This window comes from Hippocampus zosterae, chromosome 6 (genome assembly GCF_025434085.1).
Source record: "Hippocampus zosterae strain Florida chromosome 6, ASM2543408v3, whole genome shotgun sequence".
Lineage (NCBI taxonomy): Eukaryota > Metazoa > Chordata > Actinopteri > Syngnathiformes > Syngnathidae > Hippocampus > Hippocampus zosterae.
The window spans coordinates 12,410,083-12,436,361 of NC_067456.1; the positions used below are offsets into that span (position 1 = coordinate 12,410,083).

The following is a 26,279-nucleotide window of genomic DNA, read 5'->3' on the forward strand; positions in this document are numbered from 1 at the left end:
CTCCACACAGGGAGACCGGAGTTGGAATTGAACCCTGTACCTCTGCAATGTGAGGTCAACGTGCTAACCATTCGCTCGCCGGGCCGCCCATGAAAGAACATTTTTTTAAATTTAAATCCACATAGGAAGGCTGGACCTTAATCTTCAAATTATTTCTATTTATTTGTTTCTTTTTTACACAAAACGCTAACACGGTAACAATTGCCTTGTTTCATCTGGCACAGCCGGATGTAATGAGAATATAAGATGGCAGGGGGCGTGCTATGACCGAAGAAAGAACTCATGCGGCGGTGTAACACTGAAAGTCTTCCCCCGTCCGGGCTGGGCGGAGTTGCGCACAAACAGGCTGCTGCCGGTGACCCGGTTCGTTATGGCGGCTCGAAAGCCCCGCTCGGTGGCCAACCCTTTGGAGTCCGCTATCACTTCACCGAGTGAGAGGATATTGAAAGAATGCCACAGTTTGTATGTCGACAGCGAAAACGGTAAATTATGGCCGATCTAAGTTTGGAGCTAAATTTTCGCAACATGAGCAGGTTGTCGTTTTAGGGTGGTACTTTATTAGACATGTTATTAAAAATATATATTCTCTGCGGGTATTTAAGTTCGTGGTGTATTGCACATACTTATCCAATAAAAAGCTACAGCTTGATGTCCCTGCACTTGTGCCAACATGTGTTATTTGACATTTGACACCGGTCTCCTATAGTGCCTGTCACTGCACTTTGACTCATGTGGGCATCTGGGACCGACAAGTTAATACATATAGCCTGTTATCAATGTTTTAAATACCAACGATTCAAATATAAAATCAAAATATTAATTACAAGAAATACAGATCCAAAATGAGGTTTCTGGTTTAAATTGTTTCTTTTGTCCATTACGACGGTATATTTTACATTATACACTTTGATTCTCTCCTCTTTCATCTCAAACTGCTTCAAACAACAAAGCGTGTGACGGAAAAGTTGTTAGGACTGCACGACTGTCCGTGTTTTATGTTATGTGTTGTGTTTATTATTTTACTTTATGTTAACTGTTTTGTAAAGCGCTTTGTTACAGCTGCCGCTGTTGTGAAAGCGCTATATAAATCAGCATGTATTGTATTGTATTGTATTATTCTCCAGTGCAGTGCATCGCTTCAAGTTCCAAATGACAACTTTATGTTTGCATTTTCATCTTCCAGGCTTGGTCAAAATCGCCAACAGCCTTGGAGTGCGTCTCCTGCCCCCCAGAAAAAAGATCACAGTGATGATCATGGGGAACCACTCAGCAGGAAAGAGCTCCTTCATTAATTGGTAAGATTCCATGTCAGACCATCAGATAATAACTGTCCTCCAAACTATATTATGCCCAAAAGTGTTCAATAAGTGTTTTATGTTTGACTTCTTTGTATTGAAAGGTGAATGAGTTTTTACAAGGCTAATAATGAACATTGTAACAAATACATTTCTGTTGTTGATTGCAATCCAAAATATGTTTTAATTGTGAATGTGAACACAACCGTAGAATAATTTCAAATCGAATTATAAATATATAAAATGTTGGGCAGCTTCAAACCTATCTCTAAAATACACGGCTTTCCAAATCATGCCGAATGCAACCCAAACATTGCGAATATATGAAGTACCGATATTTGCTTTCTTTTCAGGTATGTCGAAGAGCACATCCAAAAAACCGGTGTTGCCATTGAAACACAGGGCTTCACATTCATCACAAGTGGGCGCAAGAGAGAATCATTGACGGTAAGAAATTACTGAAACACTGACTTGTATGAAGGAATGCTTCAATCCAGCCTGTTGTTGTGATATTTGGACATCTCTTGCGAAGGGTGATAAAGCGATTCATTCATTATTTGCTTGCATTAACAATGTGACAAAATTTCTCAAAAATGACGGTCTGTCAAAAGTCTGGTTGGAACAGCCACTTCAACCTGAGTGCAACACAAAAAATATTGAAAATGGGATGATGGGTTCCTTAGAAATAGATTTTTTTCACAAGTGCTCTGACATTGGACACTGTTAATAGACTATTGTTTTTGACCACTAAAATAGACAATCTGGAGTCCTTATTACAAGACAGTATATCAGCCACTTTTTACTCTTGAGCACCTGCCTGAAACTCTAAACTTTTGAAATGTTTTACATGATGGTGTGTGACTAACTGTTGGTGTAGTTCGTACACTTGCCTGACTTGTGTACAGGCAACATGGGTTCAATTCCCACTCAGTGACTGTGTGAACGTGAGTGTGAATGGTTGTTTGTCTCTATATACCGTATGTGCCCTGTGACTGACTGGTGACCAGTTCAGCCCGAAGCCAGAGGGGATAGGCTCCGGCACTCTGCGACCCTGAAAAGGATAAGCAGTGTTAAAAATGGATGGACGGCTGATGGGATATTGTGCAATCCCCACAAGGTGACAGATGAAGCAGTTGTATGTGCCCACAGCATGAGCAATACCTAAAACTAACATACAGCAGCTTCTTTACAAAGTATAAACTGAGTCAGCAGGGAGACTACTTCTCTGCACATATTCTCCTGCTGCGGTCTCGAAGATGAAAACGAATCATTAGTAGTGCAAGCACTCACAGCAGAGGGCTGGCTGCTCAGAAAACTACTGAAGATCAATTCTCCTTCTCTCTCGCTTCCTCTCTCTCTCGCTCACGCTCCCTCTTTCTCACACTCTCCTTTTCACAGGGGAATGCAACATTGCATCTCTACCCCCATTTTCGACCGCTCCTTGAGTTCAAAGGTAAGCCTTTTTAGAATGTTAATACATGCGACACATACAGTAAATTAGATAGATTGATAGATAGATGTGTCGGATTTTTACAAGTTTTGGTTAGTACTGATGAAATAGTCCTGACTAGGGTCAAAAAAATAAAATTGAGTCCTTCATTAAAATAGTTCTGACTAGGGTAAAAAAAAAAAGTCCTTCATGCGTCAGCTGTGGTCCAGAGCCTGGGAATGGCGAGAGGATCGTGTCAGGGAGTGACGTGGTTGGGATGCATGGGTGGGGAGGTTAAAGGAAGGTGGGGGCAGTGATGTATGTCTGTGCAGTGCGATTGAAGGTTTACTGGGTGCTGGCAGTATGTTGAGAGAAACAGGGCGGTGGGGACAGGCAAGGAGAGCTACTGAGAAATGCTCAACCGACAGGGACAGCACAGCACCGCTCCATGGATGGCAACTTCGCCACACCAACATTTCTGCTCTGGATTACAAGCTCGCTCTTTATTTTGACCTTAATGCGGCTGTTTGGTAACACCCTATAGCACGCATATGTTTACGCTGCAGAGCAACTGAGGATGACTCATCAGAAATGCAGTATATGTCCTTATGGGAGACGCTGCTGATTATTATTGCATTGAAATCATGTGTCTCAGGAGTTTATTTGACTATTCCTGTCAGTAAATGCATCTCTTTGGACCTACTTAGTCTGAGAAGTTCTTTCTCAGCATTATTGCAGCATCATCGCAGGACCTGTGGGGGGAACCCTGTTACCTACAAGCCCTTGAGAAAAGTAACAGCCGTTGATGATGCTGTCCTCATTTCCGTTTCTTGTGTTTAAGCAGTCAGTGGAGGCAAAGTGTTGGTATTTCATATTTGTCAAGTGAGTGTTTGAGTATATTTTGGACATATGGACTGTCATGTACCAGCAGGATGCTGCATGCAGAATCTTTCTCTTTGCTTTCATGCTAGCTGACGAATGTATTGATATGGTGGCTTTGCTGATGTGATCAACATCGAAGAATGCTAATGTGCCACCAGCATCTCTGCTGCATGCCGCACAAGGATGTAATTTGTGCAGCCTCTTAACACCTGCTTCGCTCTTTATGTGTGTATGTTTGTGTAGAGGGACTGTGTCAACAGTTTTGTGTGTGTGTGTGAGTACGCGCGTGCGTGCTAGGTAGGTCTCAATAGTGGTCCTGTTCTGGTGGGTGTATTGAAATCTCAGTGCGTTGCCTCACAGTCGTTCTTCACTGGCTAGCTTTATGTCCCACGCCCAACGCTAAAGCTGCCAGTTGAAGAGCTGTTGTGTGTAACCATGACAACAGACCTCTCTACACAGGGAGTTGTGAAAAACTGACTTGGCAAATTCATTTCGAGGACGTGTTGAAATTGTTGTTGCACATTTCAATCTTCCACTTATGTATGACCTGAGGGTTTATTACTTTTTGATGTGGTTGTTTTAAAATGTTATTTAATGCAGTTTGAAATGCACAAAGCATATATAATATAAAGTGTAATATAAATGTGTATATATATATATATATATATATATATATATATATATATATATATATACACAGTATATAATTTTTTACAATTATTATTTTGTGCATGCAAATACTTGTTTTCGACTTTTTCTACTTCTTCCCTCCGAACTCTGCTGTTCTACATTGCAAATGACTCCATTAATAAAGGTCTTCTTATCTTATATGATCTTATATGTGTGTGTGTGTGTGTGTATGTGTGTGTGTGTATGTATATATATATATATATATATATATATATGTACATACTGTGTATGTTTTTTAAAGTAAATATCGTGACTGTATGGAATCTAGATAGTACTTTATATGTATTGTATATTGCAGGTGTTATGGACTACCTGTCTGCAGAAATCTCCACATCCAAGCAGAAGAAGTTCAGTCTTGTGACTTTTGTGGACACACCTGGCTTGGTGGACGGGGACATGATTTATCCATTTAATGTCAACAGCGCCATCACATGGCTGGGTAATTCTGCATTGCCCCACCTGGTCACTCTGAGCTTGAGGTGTGTCACTGTCGCTCTCTTCTATTTCTTTGCAGGAGAACAGTCCGATCTGATATTCGTATTCTTCGACCCGATGGGTCAGGCCCTGTGCAAGCGCACACTGAACATTGTGGAGAAACTGAGTGAGAAATGTGGAGACAAGTTGTTGTTCTACCTCAGCAAGGCGGATGAGGCTGGCAAGGAAACAGATCGACAGGTATCCAAATGGACAGCGTCCTTTTTCAATTGGGTGATAATATCAAATGAACACAGACAAAGTACATACAATGTCTAATTTTTTTATTGTTGTAGAGAGTGATGATGCAGATAGTCCAGGAATTGTGCCGGCGTCCAGGTCTCAACAACTGTGGTTTTGAAATGCCAACAATATACATCCCCAACCCACAGAGGGTAAATTTCAATCCATATTGTTTTCTGCAAAACATGTAATGTACTGTCATCTTTGCGCCAATTAAAACACCAACAACAACACAGGAATTGTGCCCACACAAAGACAGTAATGCTCCACCTGCTCTGAAAAGCCTACACATGGCTCCATTATCTTTGTTAAAGCAGATTATTTATTTATTTATTTATTTATTTGGACAGAGATGATACATTGTCAGGTCAGTTAATGTAATTACGGTAAACATAACAAAATCACGGGCGGCCCGGTAGCCCAGTGGTTAGCACGTCGGCTTCACAGTGCAGAGGTACCGGGTTCGATTCCAGATTGATTGGCTGGCAACCAATTCAGGGTGTCCCCCGCCTACTGCCCGAATACAGCTGGGATAGGCTCCAGCACCCCCCGCGACCCTAGTGAGGATCAAGCGGCTCGGAAGATGAATGAATGAATGAATAACAAAATCACTTAAGTTTGTTAGCATGCTAAGTAACACTGTATGTATTTTATTAGTCTTAAATCTCAGCTCTAGGTGTCAATCTAAATCCCAGATGTGGTTCTGGCTATGATCTGAAATTCAAGGTCCAGCTGTCCTTCAGGTTTGACATTCATTGATTATCCCGCAATGTGATCTATTTCCCGGTGACCTCGGCTGCCTGGAACAAGAGGATTCATATTTTTCAATATGAGGTAGAGCACAAGGGAGTTGTAAACTAGGGCCACTGATCAGCCACCCTTGAGAGTGATCATGAAGTATTGCAACCATGATGACTTACAGCCAAGAAGATCTATTATCCATCCCCCATCTCAAACCGACCACCTCCTTAATGATCAAGTGCAGCTTCTGAAAATGACAGTACATGACTGTTCGACGTACCTCTGTTAGATGCAGACCAACACCAAGTTGACTTTTATTTGTTTTTGTCTCACTCAGCCAAGCCGCTGTGTGAACCAAATTGACGGTGTGTGTCAGACCATCGAAAAGACCATCAACCAAGCTGTGCAGAGGACATTGGACCAGTTGGAGAAAGACTGTCATTTAATTTGTTCCACTATCAGCAACAGACTACAACAGGACAGGTGAAAAACACCAACTACAACATGACATGTTTTAAAGCCCATTTTGTTCCTCTAAAGCTTGGTCAAATGTGCCGTGGGCAAGAGGTTCAAGTATATACTGTACAGCATACATGATATTGAATCCATCTTCTCCATCTTCTTCTTCTGCACCTGCAGGACTGATGCCACTTACAACAAAAGTGTCCGCCTGAACTCGTTTGTGTGCGGTGCTTTGGGAATCTTCCTTCCTCTTCTCTTTATTCTTAGTTTCATTATGAGCACCTTCTCCAAAGAGCAGTTGAGTGAGCTGATGGGAGAACGGCCGGCTCAAACGCTTTTTATCTGCACCGTGAGTGCTCTCCCTCATATTGACCAAATGATTTTTTTTTTTTAGTTTGGTTGACCTGCAGAGTCTGATGACCACAATCTAAGAATCAAAAGTTCCTTTTCAAGTAGCTAAATATCTAGTATAACCAATACAGAAAACACCTCTGAGTATGATGCAGTTTGATTCAACACTGACAAACCACAATAACCAACATATGTGTGAATAAATGAATACCTCACTGACAATGTTGATCACAATTAAGATTTGCAACTTTGCTCGTGCATACAGTTATACTTCTGCCTCTCGTCTCCGTGTCCACTTCGCAGGGCATAGTGATGTACTTGTGGGACTGGATACCAGAAGATGGGCAAGTTGTGTTTGTAGTGCTCTTTGGGGCTTTTTGCTACCTCTTACTTTTCCTCGGCAAACATTTTTCTGGGTAAGTCCTTACCACAATCTCTCATATGAATAGAAATAACGCGGAAAAGTATAGATTTTGGGGGGTTGTACATCTTAACCCTTTCATGGACTGTTTATCATGTTCTCAGGTTACAAGGTGCATGGAAGGGTTAAGACAGGGGGGTCAAACGCATTTTTGTCGCAGGCCACATTATAATTACCGTTTCCCTTGAAGGACCATGATGACTGAAACTATATAAAGAAGTCAAGAATAATGTTTTATTCAATTACAGTGTTGGTTAAGTAACTGTAATGAGGGGTTTGGGAACAAGAAAATGCTTACGATACGTCACTGATTTATTACATATGAAAATTTGAAGTTTTGGTACGTATCATGGAAGTTGTCATCTTTGATTTGCGTTTGTGGGCCACTTACAATGATTTAGTGGGCCACATCTGGTCCCCAAGCCTTGGGTCCCACCTGTGGGTCACGATTTTTAATCAATTTTTTGTCAAGATTCACTGACGTGATGGAAGTTCATTTGACGTTAACTAGTTGTGGTCAAAGGGCCTTTTTTGAGCAAGCACCCGTGCGCTCGGCATAAAAACAGGCACATTTTCCTGCTGGGCCAAGTCTAGTTTAGTATGTTTGCGAATTTGGTAGACCGTGCTGTGTGTCGCTAGGCAGACCGAGGGCGTTTCCTATTATACTCCTCCCACAACGGCGCAAACGCCCCCTTATGCCTAGTTCGACCTGTGCAAAATCTAGGGAAACACCAAAAGAAAGTAAACTCCACCCTTGCGCATGGTTACATTGCACTTTGTGCTAAACTTGTTCTGGGCAGGAAATTCGGGCCCAAAGAGTGTACGCATCTGTTTTATCTTCAAACCAAAAACATGTGATGAGCAACCAGTCAACCTCATGCTCTAAACATCATTTATGGTGGTGTAAAATCGATAAATTGACTAGTCGGCTAGTTTGTCGAACGCCCTTTTTGTGGAATTATTACACACACACACACACACACACACACACACACACACACACACCGTCATTTAATTTTAAGTCTCCCTCATCCTCTAGTCAAAGATACAAGACTTTAACAAAAAAGGAGAAGAGAACAATGACAGAGTACAGTGATTATATCCTGGATATCGTCAAAACCAAGAAGGTAAGACTATTCCCACTTTGACCGCTAGTTATCTTTCAACAAAGACATTTTTATGTTGTAGTTAATGTGAACTGGAAGGTAAGTAATCCTCAGCTCTTTTATTGTCTTTTGGCCTCTTGCAGGGAATTGGTGTTAAAGCCTCTAAGTGCACTTCTGTCACAGCTGTATAAAACATGTATTTATTATTTATTTACATATGCTATTGACAAGACAGAGTTTCTTTATGGCTAATCAATCAACCTGATGGGGTTATTAAATGACTTTTGAGTACCGGTACACGTTATCAACAATTCGTTGATGCGTGGCGGAATACTTAGTGGTAGACTACGACCACGCATTTTCATACGTATCCGCTTCATAATTTGTGAAACTAAATCTGACATGGCATTTACTCTACAGGGTAAATTGTATGAATGGTACCTCCAACAATGTGCGGCGGAATATGACCTTTGACCCCTGGGTAAGATGACTGTTCCTCACGTGTGTTTGTAGGTCAGCACAGTGCCGACAGGTCAGTTGTTTGTTTGGACAAAAGATGTATTATGTGAGAAAACACCGGCACGTTTGCAAAGAGACTGACAATCATTCACCAAATAATGCAGCCAAGAGCGTTTTGGCGTTTTTGATTTTAGAACGTGCCTTTGCTCTTCAGCATAGTCAAGAGACTTGTGATTGTAGTCATTGAATGAAAGAAAAACACATGTGAATACCTTTTCACAGTGTGTACTTCATACATGTAGCTAATATACAAACACACCTCTTCATTCAAAGATTTGACCTCCTTCCAGCCTGCAAAAAAGATCTATTCTTAAACCTTACTGCACTGTCCTGATGTGTTCTCTTTGGAACACAATGTGCTCTTTTAATAAGCAATGCTGTTATAGTCGCTGGGCATTATTGTTGTTACTTTTTGTACCAATAACACTCCTGCCATGATTATCTCTATGATTGTACTGGATACAAAACATTGCACTGTATCTCACTTACATCACAAATTAGACACATCTAATGAGCTCCAATTCAAGATTATGCATTTACAAACATAATAATGTTTCATTGACACTATCAAAGACTTGTTTTGTTAATGCGATTGCCATTTGCATTATACTATGAGCCGTTTCTCTCTTTTTTTTCCATCACATTATTTTGGTTACCTTATGGAAAGCTGTGGCTGGTGCAAAATATTAGGAACTTCACTCAGTGTGATGCAGTTCAGCTCTACACACAACCACACTGATAAATATTTCTTTTTCAATTGATACCTCCCTCACAGTGTCACTGAAGATTGAGTGTTTCCCAAGGTCTCATGTACAGAGAGTACGAGAGAAGTCATTTCAGGCGCAGGCCGATATTTACAAAATACTTAACATTAAATTGATGTACAATACATGTGTTCCACAACAATGATGCTTCATTAAAATACTAGTAATGTATATTACAAAATGTTATATGTATTGTACAGTCTATTTTACAATTTAATTTGTTTGTTAAGAGTAACAGCTCATGTACTGGATCTCATGACATTGTGCAGGTGTACTGGTGAGTAAAAAAAAAAAATCTAAAGTGATACAACCTCGTTACAATGAACCTCGAGGGACATAACGAATCTGTATGTTATAATGGTAGTTCATTACAACCATTTCCAATAAAATGGCCGCCAACTACGATGCATCATACATTATAAACATTTATAGAAAGTGAGAGACAATTTCAGCCTTCACAGGCAGCGAGATTTGCTTCCGTTTAAGAGACATGTTTTCAGACCATGTGCTCAGGACCGCGGTGTGCGGTTGACCTAATAAAATTATTAGACTGGAGCACATGATGAAATATTGAGAATTTGTGACTGCAGTGTGACATTTTAGAGTCCACTAGTCCACCATTTCAGAATATTCCTGGTGGTCTGTCGTGACATGACATTAAAAATAAATGCCCAGGGATATTATCTTTTATTTTTTATACAAATGATGCAATATCCTCTGTTTGTATTGGGGGCGTGATTTTAGTGAATTTAAATTCTATATTTTTTAACTGTATTGTTGTGGTGCGAATTGTAGAAGAAAAATCGGACTCGTATAGAAATACCTTTCTGCCTCAGAGAATGAAATTTGTCAAACGCACAAATGAACTCTGTCGCTTCTGTTAAACTCATTAAATATTTTCTCCTAACCATTTCCTTTCTGTGTTTTGCTTTCTGTGTGTATATGTGTGGAATCAGATAGTGCTGCAGCTGGAGGATGATGAAGGATTCCGTGAGGCAGTAGACCTTTATTTCAAAGTTATAAAAATCCTACCTTTTGCTCCTTTTCTAGGATGAACAATATATATATTTTTAAACCTTGTGTTTTACCCCGGAGCTCTGTACATTACCAGTGTCTCTAATTTTTACAAACAGAAACAGTGAAGATATAATAACTGGAAAATTAAAATTTCACCAGGCAATGTAATCTTGAAAAAGTACAGGGTACCGATGGAGGCCACAAACCTTAGTTCCCTGAGTTAGTAATAAAACATTCCAATGGAGTAGACTCCTATTAGCAATTAGCATCATCATGATCATCATCCTGTATAATTTACAGTTAATCTGACATAGAAGCATGAACGAGAAATCAAAGAGATCAAACCTTTTGTGCAATCTAGCAAGACATCCATCAGTAAGAGGTATAATTTAATCTTTATATGTTAAGTACAAATTAAAGCTGCACGTGTGTTCCAAAGTCACTCACAAGTCACACCGCTCGGTACATTTGCACACTCAGATGAGATCCATATCAATCTTGGATGCAACCCTTTTGTTGGATATCGTTAGATGATGCATGTGCGACCACTGAAGGGTCCAGTTAAGATTCTATACAGAAACCTTGAAAATGTATCATGCAGATAAGAAGCCTGTGTGCAAGAACACACTCAATCCATTATTCGGAAAAATATAAGAATAAATCAGCCCAATTAGAAGTTGTTTTTATTGCAGGGCAGCACATTCAAGATTATAGCTATATACGCTCTTGCCAATGCCCATTAATGGCTTGTTATAAACAAAGTGTACATGAAAAGGACATCTTGCAGCTGAATCCACGATGGTTTGAAACATGACAAGTCGGGTCACCAAAGTCCTGCTGACTCAGCGCTCTCTCCCTCTCTCTCTGTGACATTTCAGTAGATTGAACAGTCACAGATCTCGGGCTAGAGATAGCTGCCTTTTTTCTCAGCACCATTTAGTGTCTGTATCCAGAATTACAGTGCACACCTACTCCGTACATGTGTACACGTGAAGTTATTGGGAGCCCTTGTCAATCAACCAGGATATGTCTCCAGTCCTACATCAAACAACCAGCAGAGACAGACACGTTATGTAGTTACACGTTAGCCATTTTGTGAAACAGCCCCAAAGCCTAGTAATCATCATATCTGCAGTAATAGCAACTTGATTACTTGCCAAGATGATCCTCCCAATTTTTGTGAATGCATTAATCGAAATGAAAGACATGAGACTAAAGTCAACTTGCACCAAATAAGAAATTCAAACAATAACACTAGTGTAGAAAATTGACATTCAAATGCCGTTTGCAATTTGGAACATGACAAACAGAAATTGTGAGGGGAAAATACGCCGTTAAAATACTCAAGAAATAGGTTGAATGACGTGCTAACCAGTTGCCCACCTTGCCCCCCTTTTCATAATAGAATAAATTTATTCAAGATTACGTTTCAGTAGTCTCCAGATCTTTGATCTTATTTATATTTTTAAATCATACATCTCAATATTATCTTATTTTATTGTAATTGTATTTTTTTAAATACCATAATTGCTGTGACCTCAGTCAAGCAACATACTTTGTTGAACAATAAGTCAACTCGAGTCCCCCATTTGTCACGTGATGAAAGTCACAAGTTGTTGTGTTCTCCTACAAATTTGTCATGTTTCCCTTCAAAAGCTCAGGAACCGCACAGAACATAAAGACTATTGTAATCACGACAAGGTTTAAGTCTTGGATAGCGACTTACTCCACATCTCGTTTCTTAATCGTCTTTCCGGATCCTAAGACCTCAGCCACTCGGGACACAATGGGATCGTAGTTCATGCTGGCCACCGCAACCACCTCCTCGCCCCTGAAAATGACCCACCCGAAGTCAAAGAAACAATAATAATACACAAATAGATTCAAATATATATGATAACATATATATGTAGTGAACAAAAACAACATGAATCCATTCAGAGAATAACTATTGGGGACTCATTATTAGAAAAGCTGACATGGATGGGGTAGATCAAAAATCATTTTCATACTTAAATTCCCCAAGTAAACCAAGTTTAAATAAAACCTCAAAATGAAGGAAAGTTATGTATAGATGACTGCTGTTGTAATTTTCCAGCACCTGGCTGATTTTTCAGAGACAATAAATTGTGTTGCACAGGTCAATATATAAATAACCGTCACTTGCCTCGTGTAAAATGCGACAAATCTCAGTTCATCCAGATCACCTTGAATGATGACATCATCAAATCCATCCCCATAACCTTGACAAAAAAAAAACAACAACTTAATAATCGGTCTTACTTCGAAATTGGGCACACGCACTTTTCAGCAAGGCCCGCTGTGGTTCCAGCACAATAAACATACCTGCATAGCGTATGGTCTTCCCAAACATGGCTGACCAGAAGTAAGGCACTGTTTTCACCTCAGTGACTCTGCCCACCATGTTGAGAGCTGCTACCCTTCCTGCCGTAGGTAAAAATCCAACTTTAAAGCATGACTTTGCCCAGTCACTAAATCACCACGCAGTCCTTACACACTCACCGTGCACGTGAGCCATTTGCCAGTGAGGGATGTTAACCTTCTTATTGTTGCGTGGCGAGAAGGGAAAGGTCACGACATCTCCCCCAGCGAAGACCCCTTGAGCATTTGTCTGCATCATCTCAGAGACAGCGACAATTTGACCTTCAAATCGCATCTTCAAAATCATATAAGGAGCATACTGAAAAGAGATGCAGAGAGCAATGTGTGCCGTTGACGCCAAGGACGCCCTAATTCACAGTGGTTTATGGAATATTGGCGCCCCAGTCAGGGTGCTTTAGTGAATCTCTATCAGTGTGACATGTAATATTTTTATTGAAACAAATGTTGCTCATTGAACAAGTACGTTATTCCAGGAAAATGACTTTTCTGTTGTTTCGCGTATTGTGAGTGCCTACTCGTTGTCGTTTTTATCTTCCAGTTACTCTTTCAATGAAAGTCACGCAATGTGCTGTCAAGGGAATTTTTCCACTTTTTTTTTTTTTTTGTCAGCACTCACTGCCTCACCACTAACTGATGCAAATTTCAAATTGGCACATTTCTTGAAACGATGAAAAATTATAACACTCATCGTTAACCACTTTATGTTGTACAAATGTGGTGTGAGAGCTTGTCGAGAACTCAACCATGATTGAGAATTTTCAGTATAGCAAAATACCTTGTTGACGGTGATGAAGCCCTTTGAATCCATGTGAATGCCGCTCTGTTTCAAGAAGCTTGTTGCTGGAACACATCCTGCAGGATAGGAGAATAGTGAGCACACTAACATACAGGTGTAATGTTTCCCATTTTCCACATGTCAGTTTTGTAAAGTCTAGAAGAACGGCATTTGTCCAAATAGTAGAAAAGAGACTAACTTTTCATCTCGAAACTGCAGTTTGTTTTGCTGTATGAGCTCAGCCGCCACTAGCTTTAGAAAGTGCCAAGTCATGTGTTAGTATAGTAATTCTTCGCATCGCAATATTAGATCTAAATGACTACAGATGGGATGCTCCCTGAAATATTTCACAATAAAATGTCACCGGAATTTGGGCTTGCTCACCAGCTCCGATGACACAGACATCTGCCCGCAGGACTTTGCCACTCTTCAGCACTACCTCCTTCAGCTGATGTAAAGAAATGCATAAAAAAATTCACCATTGCATTTTGTTATTTTCATGTTTTAATTAGTAGGACTGACGGGGCAAGACCTAAAAAGTCACTCTATTGGAACGATTTGCTCATCTTGTCAAAAATAGATCAGTCACGTCAAAAAACGGCCTCCAATATTAAGCTAGTATGTTTTTAAGAATAAAAAAGAAATATATGAATATACATTACACTTACACTCGGGCCAATATAAGAATATCACCAATGGATAGTCCTAGATACTTGTCATAGTCTTGAAAGAAATGTGACGGTAGGACCTTTCTGTTACAGTGCACCAGCACAAGTTTTCTTTTCAAGCAGGGCATCCAAATTTAGCAGTCGTTCTGCATTCAACTACACCCCATTCTAATGCAGATTTTGACTCCACGGCCGTGTGACATTTTGAAAATACATTACGTGTGACTAAAGCAACTGAGCATCATGCTGTGTCTCTCACTTTGTGAATACCTGTCCATGATGGCCAATCATCTCTGACACCTCATTCAGCATGTAGAACTTCACCCTGTTGGCTTCAAAAAGCTGCAGGGAGAATCAACATAGACGCGACAAAGAAATGAGGGCAGACTTCGAAATGAGAAACTGCGGGTTATTTTCGGTTGATAGTGCAAATACCTTCATGATGGCTTTCCCTACTTTCTCACCGAGGGCTTTTTTGAATGGGACTGACTCAACCCCAATGATCGAGACAGAGTGGGCCTTGTCAGTCAGAGCTGCAGCCACCTCCATACCTGCACACAAGACAAATTAACATTCAACATGCAGAAAACAGGATTGTGGATGTAGCTTCAGCATTAACCAACCAACATTAGCCCATAGTGACAACAATTTCAAATCACCATTCCATACTCAATTTCTTACCGACAAATGATGTGCCCACAATCACAGCGTTCTTGTTATTGGCCAGCCTCGCTATGCTGTTAGCATCCTCAGGCGTCCGGAGGTGAAAAACATTCCTGACATCCGCACCCTTGTAGTTAAGAGGTTTGGGTCTTTTCAACAGGAAATTAAAAACATTTGATTATTTTCAGCAAAATGAAAAAGATATGAGGAATTTCTTTTTCCCCTAACTTGTTTCCTGTAGCGACAAAGAGTTTTCTGTATTCCATCCTCAAGCCTTCTTCAAAGGAGACAGAGTGTGTCTTCACATCTATTGCCACCACCTGTCGACAAAGCAAGTGTCAGCTTTGAGAAGTACATAAACTCATCACAAGAGAATCCAAATTGAATGGCCAAAGAGCAAAATGACAAGTGAAACTGTATTCCATTTGAAAGTCTTGCCATTGTTTAATGACCTAAGATGGATTCCAACCATGCGTTCTTGTGAATTTAAGGCTTTGAATGTTCATTGGTAATTTTGATTGACCTAACTTGCTGCTTTTACAAAGCATTGCAGGAGAATCTCAGTCTTCCAGTGTCATTTATTTTACTTTACGAAGATCTGTGTGCTGGCTAATGAGCAACGTTAGCTAACAAACGTTAGCTTTTCCAATCTGTTAGCCATACCTCAAAAATGTCGTTATAACTAAAGAACATGTATTGTTCTGACTTCACTGGATGAATGTAAATTAGTTAGGTCGACCGCAACATTCTTCTTCGGGTCGAGCAGAGAGTTTTAAAAGCTAATATTTTGTTCAATTGATTAGCTTAAGAGCCACTTCATCCTCTGTGAAGAGTTTTTAAATGTAGGAATATAATTCCTTAATCCTTTTTTGGGCTCAGTTTAAAGTTAACAAATATGGTTACTTTAGACAGTAAAGCTTTATGTTCTCAAAACATCAATGCAACAACAACAAAAAGAAATCTGTTTGCCAATGTAAGGGCTGTTTTTAAGCACCATGAACACATGTCTGTTTTGATTATGGCATGTTGAAATATTGTTAACATCAGAAAAATCTCACAGCGCACCAGCAAACAAAAATGTGTACTGTATAGTGAAATAATGATTTGTTGTATGAATGGGTGGATTCACAGGTCAATTGGACCTTCTGCCATCTAGTGGAAGAGTTTTTAATTGTTCTTCCTATTGCTATATGTCACTGGCACCAATGGAAAAGGATATATAGTATTAATCATTTGTAGGTAATGTTTATTGATTTTCAACCATTGAAGTGAAATTGATTTTGAAACGACGTTTTAAACAGCTAATCTTCGATTGTGAGTTCACCACCTCTCACCTCTTTTTCTGTGAACAATTCAATGTCGTGATCGTGCAGGAAGTCCCTGGAACGTAACCTCAGCTGTTCCGCTGTGCTGTCTAGGGACTGAGGGTTAGTACATTAGTGCTGAATGCATTTATCAAATAGAAAGTTTGTCAAAAGAAGAACTTTTCTCCCACAATTACCGAGTCCAACAAAAACAACCTGGGAATGTTATCAAGGCCATCTCGACTATAGTTGTAACTACCATTATTCTTAAACCCCCCCCCCCCAAAAAAAAAAACACACAAAAAACAACAAACAAAACAAAAAAATGGATGATCTCTCTGGTCTCTGTTGACCAACTATCTCGTTTTGGGGTCTGTGTACAAACCTTACTCAGTTTAGGCCTGTCATAAGGAGGATGTCTGTCCATGGTGCATATGACGATGCGCTCAGTGAAGCCCTCTTGCCTCAGCGTCTCTGCACACACGAGACCTGCTGGACCTGCACACATGTGTGACCAACACTCCTGTATTTGCTTGGACTGCAATAACTCCCATCAATTGCCTGTGATTGTTGCGAGATGCTGTCGTGAAAAACATCATTTATTTCAGTCGTTCACTGTTTTTTTTTTAAAGTGTGACTCTGGACTGGATTCATGATTTTATTGTATTCAATAATTTTAATGAATGAAAACCCAAAATTTACAATCTCAAAAAAATACAATATGACAATATGATTTGATCTTCTGAAAAATATGTTTGATGAACGTGTGCCGTAAGTTTCACTCTTTAAATTGATTTACTGAAAAAAAAGTGCAATGTTTAAGTTTATAGAGATGCGCTGCCAGGTACATATAATGTAGAGCAGCATGTTGCCCTCCTCTGGTGTCGTGCAAATGACCCCTGGTGGATGCGAGTAGCACAAGGGTGACATCAGCACAATCTAATGGGATGCTTTATAAATAGTGGAGCTTGCGAACAGTGGAACCTCTTAAATGGAAACACCCATGAGGTTGCACACTTTGGAATGCAAACAAAAATATGAAATGCGCCTCTAAAGTTTGCACAGAGTTTGACCCACCGTCACAGCTGACGTCAAGCGAGATATCGGCGCATCTCATGAGATCTCTGTTCAGCAAGCATCCAACAACTAACTCTGCACGTTTTACTTTTATTTTTGGTCACTCTCCCAAAAGAAAGACCAGTCTTGACAAGAGAAGAAATAAAACTAATAGACCAATAGATTGACTGGTTTAACTAGCATTGGTTTTTAAACAACTCATCACGCTCTTCACATTTTGTAATCATGAGACCAAGACGACGCCGAATACAATTGATCAATAGTGCCACGCCATTGTGAGGCTGCAACAGATTAACAGAGGGAAGTCTCCAGTAATCTTGGAGTGTCATCGTCATCATCAAAGAGATCGTAAGAGTCATAGGGTAGACATCCTTGAAAATGTATTGGTCAATTCGTGGATCAAAAATCTATTGTGAATTCCAAAATGTAGAATTTGAAAACGTTGTGCAAAGAGGACTGAAAAATGAAGAAGCTGTAACTGTGCGTTCAAAAGGAGAGAAGGAGGGTCAAATAAAGTTCACCTGTTACAGTTCTAGACTATTTTTATGTCGTTCATGAAATTTCACCCACTGGCCAAAATCCCCCAACTTTTTGTGAGTATTGTATGAATTCCTGTCGCTCAGCATGCACAAAGAAAAAAAGGGAAAGAAAAGAGCACAATGCACTGACCTGACCCAATAATTAAAACATTCGTCAAGCTTGTGCTCGAGTTAATGACCGCAGAACATCTTGCCATGGCCTTTGACCGTTTCTGCGACTGAAGAGCCTGAAAAAGGTTTTAGAGCTCTCAATCAGGTCGTTTATCGTACTGAATAAGTAACTGCTTTTTATTCATTCTGGTTTACCTGCTTGTTTGCTCGGATGATGACCTTGTCCTTTTCAACTCTGACCTGAAGCAAACAAGCATACGTAATCCTCGTGTACACACATGCTCTCAGAATGCGGGGAATGCTTCTGGCTGGGGAGGTCACCTGGAAGGTCGGCAGGCTGTCCAGGCCGGGGAAGTCTTCGATGTCGCCTGTTGCGATGTTGAAACAAGCACCGTGCCACGGGCAGCGCACGTGTCCTTTTGACAGCACACCTTGAACCACGCAACGCGTTTTTCCTTTATGCTCAAAGAAAGGATGTCAAGTCTTTTCGGAATTCAACCTTATTTACCTTTGACGAGCGGTGCGCCGTAATGTGGACATTTGTGGCCCATTGCTGAGAACTCGCCATGTTCCTTAATCAACAGCGCTCTGCCACATCCCAAGTCAACCTCTCGCATCCTGGAACATGACGTTGATGTCGTGACTTTACAATACAATACATCTGTATTTATAAAGCACTTTACAGAACAGTTAACATAAAATCACAAAAAAGTATAACAGAACACAACATAAGACATGCACAATCATGCAATCTGAACCACTGTATCACAGGATTCAAATTCAAGGCCTGGGGGCCAGATCTGGCCCGCCACATCATTTGATGTGGCCCGCAAAAGCAAACCATGTGTGTTAACTTCCATTATCCATGCTAAAATCTGTACCGAAATGTCAAATCGTCGCACGTAATAAATAACGTTGAGATTTTGCACTAATTTTGTTATCCTGTTAATACGCACTCAAACAATAATTGAACAAACTATTATAGTTGACTTGACCAATGTCAAAACAGGTAATCCATCAATTTGTTGAGTTCAAGTTTTAATATATAAACATTCACTGTCGTAATGGCCCTCTGACAGAAGACGTAACCCGGAAGTGGCCTGCGGCAAAAATGAGTTTGACACCCCTGCACTAGATGACTAATTGTCATTGCTACAAAAACAACAGGAACCGTGACTTCGAATTTAGTGCTCGGGCCCTGATGATGATGATGATGATGAAGAACATTAAGAATCATCAACATCATCACAATCATTTCTACAAAAACATGAGTGATCTTGCAGCAGTCATTGCTCCGCCCCGAATAATTAACTGGAGACACATATACAGTATTATACTGGAAATAAGCGTACGTTTTACCGAATTTTTCTTTGTGTCCCCATACGACAATCCAAATTCCCAAACAAGTTTGGCCTGTTGTTTTAATTTCACATCACCAGCCAGCTCTCCATTTGCCGGCTAGATCTTTCCAGGTCAGCAATAGTTGCTTTACCCTCAAAGGGACAGCGCTTACCACAGCGGACATCTTATCATGTTATCGGGTCAGTGAATACAAACATAAGATTTCCTTTGCTCACTGTCCATTTTCCAGGTCTTTGACATGACAGACAGATGCCTCCACATAGTCCCGTGATCTGTGGTAAGCTTGGAGCAAGGCGGAGTCGTCATCCGAGCTGTGTCCGAGGGCCCCGTTCGGTCTGCAGTCTGCAAAGGGACTGGCCTTGCCGTTGGGCGAAAGGCCGTCCACCTCTTTTTCGTTTTCCAGGAGAGAGAGCTCCACTTTGACTTCAACTGCACAACACAGACATGGTCATTTCAGCAACTGGAGAATTTGACTCAACGGGTACCAGTGCGTTGGAGTAACTTTTTTGTCTTCTCTCATTAGAGGAGCTTGCCTTCAACTAAGAAGGGCCGTACAAACGCAAGTCGAGGACAAATGAAGTCGCAAGTGGAACAAATGAAAGCAGGCAAAATACATCCATTCTTCATTAATCATGACGATAATTGTCATCAGTCATTTGAACGGTTTTGCCTCAAAATCCTTAAGTCATTTATTGTTCATACTCATGATATTTACTTTTATATTAGAATTCAAAAGTATGACACGAACAGGTCTGGTGAAACATTCCTCCACTTTTTTTTCTTCTCTTTTAAAGGAGAAAGGCAAAGAGTCATGAAATTTTCAATTAAATAAACATTGACATAGGACCAAAAAAAAAATGGTTCAAAGAACTTTTTAAATTTACCTGCCTAAAAGGTGCGCAATCTGAAATGATATTAATTCCAGCAGATGTGGGACTGTTTGGCTTTTCTGCACATGAAAATAAGGTTGCGGTGGTGTCTTTTTTTTTTTTTTTTTTTTAAGTGCAGCAGGCCGTGTCTGTTTGGCTGGAAAATGTGCTGATTGTCCAGGTCCTACAAAGTAATCTGTCTGGAATTTTCTCCCGCTGAGTAAGTCATGATTAAAACTAATGGAAAATCGTAATAGTGTGGGCAATTGGCGGAGTTGAAGGAAATCTCATGAGGCTGATGGACGTTCCCTCGCTTAGGTGAGACTTCAGGGCACAAGGAAAGAAAGCTGTGATCCGTTTGAATTTCTATCTAGTTGTCGTAGCTCCGCACACACATGCGGTCGCCTCTTTTCTTTTTCTTTCATGTTTAGCGCAAAAGCTAAACCGTACACTGTGCTATTACAGTATTGCCGACAACGCTTGCTCATCAAAAAAAGCAACAATATGAAATACTTTGTCCATGCACATTGACCACCATATTGGGGACACTGCGCAATCAGAATACAGCATTATCTGATTATACGTCAGCGTTCTCTACTTCTTGTTGTCTTTAGGCGCATGGGGAGTTAGGGCCTTAATGCCAGCTAACATTTTATCACAAGACCACAAGTCTAAAAATCATTCAATAGAAAATGAACCGCAACAATTTTCCTTTTCTATAACTCCCGGACCTGGCAAATGAGGAAAGAGGTGTCGGTCACCTGGTTTGGGTTTGGAGAAGCATCCTCCCATGGTGGGCTCAGGACTAATGGAAACCAAGGGAGGGAGGGAGGCAGGGAGGGAAGGGGAGAGAGAGGTGAGGGGAGGCGAGTTCGGGTCAGGTCCTCTACCCTCAGGATCCTACGTTGCAGTGATGTCACAGAAGCAAATGTATGAGAACCTGCAGGTCCACAATGGATATTTGTCAGTGCCTCCACATAATCTGCAAGGACAGAAGAGCGCTACACATCAACGACATGCACAGCCAAACACGTCGTTGCACCTTTTCAACACTTGTGACGCAATCACAACAAGATACTAATTTGTCTCCAGGAGGGATACTTTTAAAGTTACCTCTTTGTGTGTTTGTTTTATTTGGTTGTGACATATTTTGTCAACTGCCATTGGCTGGCAACTTGTCCAGATCAGTGGCGTGCATCTCGGGGGGCTAGGGGGGTCAGTGGCCCCTATTCCCTGGTATCCACCTTGGAAGGGGCACCCGGAGTACCGTAATATCGTTATTGTAAGAGGATATATTATATCAACAAAGCCGCTCCAAAAAGCAACCTTAAAAATCATTGTCACTTGTAGCTATGTATTGTTGTAAAAGGCACATCTGTAGTCTGCTGTTCACATTTTGACACAATTGTCCTGTATTTATTTGTGCCACCTTTCAACGATGATAAACTTCAAGATTGTATGTGAGAACAAAGGTGACAGCGCGGCGGCTGCGTTCTCGCACCTCGGCAAAAGCGTTGAAGAAATAATCATTACCGTGAAATTTGCAATGCGCTTTTCCAAAATCTCAGTCCGTTCAAGTTTGCTTTGTCTCACGCGGGTGCTCGTAAAAAGGAAGCAATCCTGCTAATTGACGACCTCAGTTCACACATGGTTACCGTTGTTCATGCATATTGCATAGGGGAACTGTTAAATATTAACGGCACTCTGACACCTATTAACTTTCTTGTCACAGTGCACATGAAAGGAAAGCGAGGGGCCCTTGAGTTTCAAAATCCCCCCCCCCCCCGTTTTGTTGCCAAATTGCACCCGCATCTCTAGCAGCTCTGGTATTTGAGCCTCGCATGCATACAGTGACTCCCCGCCGAGCTCGGCCCACTTTTGAATGCGTTCGGGGCGGCACGTTGCGTCTTACAACACGCAGCCGTCCGTTAAGTGAGTTACCCACGTGAAGCAAAACCCAAGAGAGCTACTTGCTATTCTGCGCACATCTTTAAGTCCTTGAACTTCAGGGACGGGGGGTTGGGGGGGGGGTGCACAGCTGAATGGATGTGTGCGCTGCAAAGTTCCAAATGAGAAGTGGAAAGATCCCCACTGTGTCCGGCCTCTCTGTTGCTGAGGCCGAGTCACTGGAGATCAACTTTGCAAAGTTAAGATGCCTTTTAATTACTGCAGCAATTGGACACAAAATACACCCTCCCATAAATACAGGCATCGCATGTTTTCCGGCAGTAAATGCTCTTATCTGTTGTTTACGTGTGTATTGACCTCATAGCTATACTCAATTAGATGAAAGCCATTATTCTTGACTGTATCTTGTTGCCTTTTCTTCTCTTGCTGATTGTCAGTTGTACTATAAAAATGGGGTTGAGTTCAGTTTGCAAAATAATGGCATGGATTAAAAAAAAAATCTGCTTTCTCGTTCTTATCCCCGGTACTGTCTGCTTTGCTGCGGTAAAACTTTTGTAAAAATTGTCCCCACTGCCACAGTAACAAAGCCTATCAAATTGCTTTGCATCCTTTTGTATGCTGTTTGACCTTTTAGTGTTGAACTTTGGCAATCACCCCCCAAAACTGTTTCGGTGACCTGCTACGTGTCCATCATTTAGAGACAGTCAGATTAAAATGACAGAACAGTAGAATTTATTGTGACAGAGATACTTGACCCTGAACATTTGAATGCGCTAAATGATGATTATCAAGTGATTGGTTGTAGATTTTAATAAGCGGTGGAGTTTGGTTGCCATTTCAAGCAACAACAACAAAAAGTCATTGCATCTCTACAATAAGAGCACAGTGACAACATAAGAATTTGGAGATATGGAAAGTCCGCATCAAGAGCTTTAATATGACGTCTGCCTTAATGTGGTTTGTCGGAAACTGATCTCGTTAAGAGTGAATTTTTATCGTGGGGCCAAATGCGCATCAAGCAACACGGCCTGAAATGGACACTTGCAAAGAAATTGCAGTTGGCGACTCATCCTCCATGCATTTGGAGGTTGACTCGAGCGCACACACACACACACCATCTCACTGCAACGGAAAAACTGACAAAGGGAGGGAACAGGTGAGAGGAAAGGAGAGACGCTATACTGTACTAGATTTGAGAGGCTATTGGCAATGATGGCCTCATTTATCAATTGCGCTCATGCATTTGAGTGACAGACTCTCCCTACTTCACCTCTTCGACATTTTTAGTGCCGCACAGTTCAATATATAGAATTTTTTTTTTTAACCGTGTCTTCAACAACCGTGCGATAGGCGGATGTGCCCATGTGTATCTGTGTGTTACTACTGTTCAATTTAACAAGCCCTTCATAGCTTTGAATTATTTGGTCACCCTCTTGACCTCTAAAAAGTCTGAAGTAAAACAATCTTCTTGCCCTGATCCCCGATCAGCTAAAAATCACGTGACCCGCCTTGGTTTCCGATCACCGCGATTGGATCGGAGCGTCCATAAATAACTGTTTAAGATTGCTTCTCCTGCACTTGTTGCAACTTTGTAATGAACAACAAACCATCCGGGTGTTCCAGCGAGCCCGAGATATTTTGCTCCAAACTAAAGTAGGTTAATCAGATTTGTTCGTCACAACATATGACGCAAATGGCAGCTGCTGGCTGTTGGTCGGGCGCGTCCCCAAGCAATGCTAATAATCCAGTCGGCCGAGAAGCTGTCACTTTCACTCATTTCTCTCCAATTGTAAGACCACTTACAGGAATGTCGGGGGGTGGAGGGGCAGAATTAGCAGCTTGGTCGCCCGATCCATATAACCTGACTGGGACCAAGAAAAGCAGGAATGTTGAGCACCACCAATCTGAGCGAAAGTAAAAGTGAGCGAACCTAAAATTTAGTACCATCCGTTATGGTATCATGATGTCATAACTGTGCAATAGCAAAACGGAAATTATATATACAGTATATATATAATATATATGGTTTAAAAAAATATATACTGTATATAGTAACAAAATGTGACAGGAAATACTCTAAAATTGGTCCGCCGACTCCGTTTGTGACCGCGCCCTCTGGTCTTCACACAAGAGCTCTTTGCAATCCAGCCACATACGAAATAGTCGACCGCACCAGTTTCCCGCACTTTGCATATCCTATTGGCTCATGAAATACAAGATAAGCCGCCCTAATCGTCCCCAGACTGTCAGAAGTCATGCGCTTTGTTTGCTCAATGGTTGAACATGAAGAAAAAGTAACGTTGGAACACCAGCCAGGACACCTCTCTTGATGTGTTAGCACTAGCTTTAATGCTAATGTTCCTGGTTGCAATTGTGTGGAGTGCTTGTGAGAAAAAAAAAATGGAAATGATCGGATCGTATCTATCTTCAAATAGTATAATTTGTAAATGTCCAGCATACTTCTTCAACTTGCAAACAAAAGTCCTTTAAAAAAAAATTCTCGAAAGTGGCTATTCATCTGTCGCTAGTTAAATGAAGAATGAATCGTCCAAAGAAATTAAGACTAACAGTGTATTTCCTCAAATTGGGGCCTCCCCTCTAAAAGCCATACATCATCCACTTGAATACATAAATGTCACACCTTAAATAGATGCCAAACGTTGTTCTTCTAAAAAAAAAAAAAGAATGTTCCTATAACAACTTTCTGCATGCCATGTGTCTCTGCCACAGTACCTGTGGAGCAGAGGTGGCATCCGGAAAGCTCAAGTTTTCTTGGCAAATTCAAGTGGGAAAATGCTGGACAAACCCAGAGCAAAACCTGCTGAATAAAATTCAGCATTGGACCCCAAAGAATTTGCCATTGGGAAAAACACGTCCAATGAAAAGAAGCGAGCGCCCCTAGCTGGAGGACGCAGATCGAAAGGGACCAAGGAGCTGGAAAAAAGCTCAGAGTGGATTTATTCACTCCATAAAGTCTTGGCAACAAACTATGAAAGAAAATGAGGGAGCTCTACAATTCACTCTTTGTGGGAGATACCCACATAGTTGCTGAGCTGATCTTCAGCAACTTCTAAAGTCCCTGTGACGCAATGGAAAAGTGAAACGGGACATTTTAAGCCTCCATTTTACCCCAGGCAACTATTTTACCATACCGTTACAAAAAAAATTCAAGACAACAAACTTCCATAAGTTTTAAGTTTGTTGTGAATATTGGTATGAACACATTCCTCAGCAAATAATTATGAGTTTCCAGTTCTTATTGCTCCCCAACTTAAAAAAATAAAACTCAGCAAATTGTTTTGATTACTAACGCTGTCGCCACAAATGTCAGTCATTTGTGTGTGTGTGTGTGTGTATATATACAACTTAAATTACTCTTTTAGCCACAAAAATACGAGTTGTGTTTTTTTACAGGCTATAGATACAAACACACTCAGACATACACACATATACATTATTGGGGGGGTGCAGCTCCAAAATTCTAAAGAAGTTCTCCAGCATTGTAGAGTTCCTCGTGTTACATTGCCCTCTGAATGAGACACTTTCCCTTGCTTAATTTGCCCATTTCGGGTACTGTTTTAAAACAATTACCCGGAGATGATAAAAATTGTGTCAAGCAGAGCTTACCAAAAAGCGCTGTGGTCCTGGAGCAGGTGCATGGAACGCTGCGGTGCAGAGAACATATTTGCACTACTCCCCAACAATCCACTTCCTCTGTGGAACTCCTTCTTCTCCCTGGGAGTATTCCCAATCCGTGTGTCCCTCCTTGCTCCCTCTTGATGCAGCACAGGCTGCGGTGCGTGTGTGTGCCTTTGCGTGTGTGTGTGTGTGTGTGTGCGTGTGTGTGTGTGTGTGTGTGTGTGTGTGTGTGTGTGTGTGTGTGTGTGTGTGTGTGTGTGAGTGTGTGTGTGCGCGCGCCCTTTTCAGCAGCAGCAGACTGAGCTGACCGGTCGTGGGAGTTGCTCTCTCTCACTGGCCGAGCCTGTAAATGCAGCACAACGAACCTTTGCCAGTTTCTTAGCTGTATGCAGTATTGATGGAGTTGCTGAGGGGATGCTAACACAGCATGAATTCGCACTATGCCCTCCACTCTCCCCGTTCCCAAACACACACTCTCTCTCGCTCTCTGTCTGCTGGCTTTTTCAGTGCAGACCCTCTCCGCCCCACCTTCAGATAGTAAAGACATGATTTGCCAGTCAAAATGAG

General features: G+C 41.1%; 2 protein-coding genes across 5 annotated transcripts; one reads left to right on the forward strand and one right to left on the reverse strand.

Moving 5' to 3' along the window:
• The first annotated feature begins 298 nt into the window (after window positions 1–298).
• On the forward strand, window positions 299–20,114 carry si:dkey-98f17.5 (uncharacterized protein LOC569123 homolog). Of its 3 annotated transcripts, none has more exons than XM_052066881.1 (13): window positions 299–482; window positions 1,184–1,295; window positions 1,649–1,742; window positions 2,694–2,748; window positions 4,595–4,735; window positions 4,811–4,971; window positions 5,067–5,165; window positions 6,092–6,237; window positions 6,394–6,565; window positions 6,871–6,983; window positions 8,028–8,115; window positions 8,515–8,575; window positions 19,526–20,114. In XM_052066881.1, exons 1-12 carry the CDS (start codon window positions 371–373, stop codon window positions 8,566–8,568), a joined length of 1,347 nt encoding a protein of 448 aa, XP_051922841.1. In that variant the 5' UTR covers window positions 299–370; the 3' UTR covers window positions 8,569–8,575; window positions 19,526–20,114. The 3 variants fall into 3 exon arrangements, with proteins under 3 accessions (XP_051922841.1, XP_051922842.1, XP_051922840.1); XM_052066882.1 differs by lacking the exon at window positions 19,526–20,114 and adding an exon at window positions 10,334–10,352; XM_052066880.1 differs by lacking the exon at window positions 19,526–20,114 and having other exon boundaries at window positions 8,515–10,284.
• LOC127601551 (apoptosis-inducing factor 3) lies at window positions 11,060–26,098 on the reverse strand. 2 transcript variants are annotated; one of them, XM_052066878.1, is made up of 20 exons: window positions 25,701–26,098; window positions 20,927–21,147; window positions 19,512–19,725; window positions 18,443–18,552; window positions 18,256–18,365; window positions 18,130–18,174; window positions 17,954–18,050; window positions 16,593–16,705; window positions 16,238–16,324; window positions 15,132–15,223; window positions 14,922–15,052; window positions 14,676–14,791; window positions 14,511–14,582; window positions 13,957–14,020; window positions 13,573–13,649; window positions 12,918–13,095; window positions 12,741–12,839; window positions 12,562–12,637; window positions 12,121–12,225; window positions 11,060–11,432 (listed from the first exon to the last, which is right to left on the reverse strand). In XM_052066878.1, exons 2-20 carry the CDS (start codon window positions 20,955–20,957, stop codon window positions 11,390–11,392), a joined length of 1,860 nt encoding a protein of 619 aa, XP_051922838.1. In that variant the 5' UTR covers window positions 20,958–21,147; window positions 25,701–26,098; the 3' UTR covers window positions 11,060–11,389. The 2 variants fall into 2 exon arrangements, with proteins under 2 accessions (XP_051922838.1, XP_051922839.1); XM_052066879.1 differs by having other exon boundaries at window positions 12,918–13,035; window positions 25,701–26,093.
• Window positions 26,099–26,279: the final 181 nt, after the last annotated feature.

Excerpts from the sequence above, each read along its gene's own strand:
- si:dkey-98f17.5 (XM_052066881.1), top strand. The coding sequence starts at position 371 with ATGGCGGCTCGAAAGCCCCGCTCGGTGGCCAACCCTTTGGAGTCCGCT. Across the intron at positions 1,296-1,648 it reads AAGAGCTCCTTCATTAATTG|GTATGTCGAAGAGCACATCC; the intron begins GTAAGATTCCAT and ends CTTTCTTTTCAG. Across the intron at positions 1,743-2,693 it reads GCAAGAGAGAATCATTGACG|GGGAATGCAACATTGCATCT; the intron begins GTAAGAAATTAC and ends TCCTTTTCACAG.
- LOC127601551 (XM_052066878.1), bottom strand. The coding sequence starts at position 20,957 with ATGGGAGGATGCTTCTCCAAACCCAAACCAG. Across the intron at positions 18,175-18,255 it reads ACAGCCTGCCGACCTTCCAG|GTCAGAGTTGAAAAGGACAA; the intron begins GTGACCTCCCCA and ends TGTTTGCTTCAG. Across the intron at positions 14,021-14,510 it reads TGATTGGCCATCATGGACAG|CTGAAGGAGGTAGTGCTGAA; the intron begins GTATTCACAAAG and ends TCTTTACATCAG.